At 56.1% G+C, this 2,205-nt stretch overlaps 1 protein-coding gene across 1 annotated transcript in view; it reads right to left on the minus strand.

Moving 5' to 3' along the window:
* Nucleotides 1-2,205, minus strand: part of LOXL2 (lysyl oxidase-like 2) — a 119,006-nt gene that overhangs the window by 8,224 nt on the left and 108,577 nt on the right. Inside the window, exons 11-12 of the mRNA XM_010848211.1 lie at nt 1,281-1,396; nt 3-129 (exon numbers count right to left, since the gene is read on the minus strand). Of these exons, the coding sequence (XP_010846513.1) occupies nt 3-129; nt 1,281-1,396 (243 nt within the window). The remainder of the gene's footprint in view (nt 1-2; nt 130-1,280; nt 1,397-2,205) is intronic.

Raw genomic sequence — 2,205 nt, forward strand, 5'->3', positions numbered from 1 at the left:
GGTAGTCTCCAGGAGGCACGTCGGTGATGTCGACCCACTGGCAGTCGATGTCATGACGGTACATGTCCCAGCAGCCCATGGTGATGCCCTGCTCACCAAAGTTGGCGCACTCGTAACTCTTCTGGATGTCTGCATGTGGAGACAGAGGGAAGCCCAGTCACCAGGCACCCACGGTCCCTCCACCGTGCTCCCCACGAAGGCCCCCAAGCAGCCTGCTAAGCAGAGGCGCATCTCCAGACCCCACCTTCAGCATCTCTCCCTTCTCCAGGCCCACAGCCTTGGCTGCCTCTGGACTCGGCAGCCCATCCCTGCTCTGCTCTGCTTTTGGTAGAATCCCCCCCTCAATTCCCTATCCACATCCCACTGCATCCTCCTCCATGAAGCCCTCCTGGGCCACTCTGGCCCACCCTGGCCTTTCTGAGGAATATCAGCCTGGGAATGAAGCATGCGCTATTCTGGGTAAGTTATGGTGTTTATTGTTGAGCCTGAGGTGGGGTCATCTGGTCTCCCCGAGGGCATCCGTTCTTGGATGTGGTCTCGGTCTGACCCATCTCTCTGACCCGTCCTGGGTCAGCCCCTTGTGTGGCACAGAGTGGGTGCTCAAAACCCATCTGCTGGGTGATTTCATGACATGCCAGGGGCCACATCAACCACTGACATTTAGCACCCATTTACTGAGAGCCTGCCGAGTCTGGGCGCTACTCTAAGTCCCAGCTGCCCTGAGAAGAGTCACTTGTCTCCTCTTGAGAGAGCTCGGTCAGGCCAGGATGGCAGGGGCGCCCACAGTGGTCACCGTGCAGGTATGGAAGTGACTGGGGGTGTGGGTGGGGTGCTGCCTCTGCCTGGGGCAGTCAAGAGAGTCTGGGAACCTCAAAGTGGGGCTTTGAGCTTGAACTGGAAGGTAAGAACCTGTGGGGCTTGTGTGTCTGTGTTGGACACAGAGAGAAAGTGTGGCAGCCAGAGCGGAAGGGGACTGCGTGTCAGGTTCAAGGGTTTGAGCCTCACAGGGGAGACCCACCAGTGGACCCACTGGATCCACCAGTGCCTGTCAGCATGACTCTGGGGACCCAGGTGCCTTTATAGCCAGGCCTTGCCCACCCTATCCCTCCAGCCCCAGATGGTAGTCATGAGGTCTCCAGTGAGGAAGGTCCTGTGAGGAGTCAGCAGGGGCCAGGGTGACACAGAGTCCCGAGCCAGGCCTGGGATCCTGGCCGAATGAGCACACGCGGGAGCATCTGAGTCCCTCAGAATCTTCCTGGCCCGCCCTGTCCCCCGAATACCTCCTTCACATTCTGTGTCCTCCAAGCAGAAGCTAGCTTTGTGGCCCTCTGCCACCTTGGTGCCATTGAGGTTCAGCAGGTCGTAGTGGGTGAACACCTCCATGCTGTGGTAGTGCCTGGGGGCGAGAGGGAGGTCTGGATGTCAGTTTCTGGAAGGATTGCCACCTGCAAGCGATGGCCCAGCTGGCCATTCCCCTCCAGGGACATCTCGAGCAGAGCAGTGTGGTCCAAAGTGGTGGTGGAGGGAGAAAAGTGTGCAGTAGACAGGGCATTATGAGATGGGGGATGGGACAGAAGTGGAATCATGGCGCTTCCATGGGCTCCGGAGGGGGACAACCCACTACCTTCCCGAGCCTCAGTTTTTTCATCTGCTAAATGGGAATAATCATGTAATGGATGGGGTGCAATGAGAATTAATCAGATAAACTGATGAACAGGGGGCTCAGCATCAATAAGCTCAATAAATTAGGATATATTTAGTAAAAGGATGTAGCACCCTCCAGAGACCTAAAGTGGCTGTCACAGCTCATTCATACCTGGGCACTTTCTGCAGATGAATGCAAGTCACTCTTCGATGTCTTTCAGTTCAGTTCAGTTCAGTTCAGTCGTGTCCGACTCTTTGCGACCCCATGAATCGCAGCACGCCAGGTCTCCCTGTCCATCACCAACTCCCGGAGTTCACTCAAACTCACGTCCATTGAGTCGGTGATACCATCCAGCCATCTCATCCTCTGTCATCCCCTTCTCCTCCTGCCCCCAATCCCTCCCAGCATCAGAGTCTTTCCCAACGAGTCAGCTCTACGAATGAGGTGGCCAAAGTACTGGAGTTTCAGCTTTAGCATCATTCCTTCCAAAGAACACCCAGGGCTGATCTCCTTTAGAATGGACTGGTTGGATCTCCTTGCAGCCCAAGGGACTCTTGGGA

This window comes from Bison bison, unplaced genomic scaffold (assembly GCF_000754665.1).
Source record: "Bison bison bison isolate TAMUID 2011002044 unplaced genomic scaffold, Bison_UMD1.0 scf7180017864261, whole genome shotgun sequence".
Taxonomy (NCBI): Eukaryota; Metazoa; Chordata; class Mammalia; order Artiodactyla; family Bovidae; genus Bison; species Bison bison.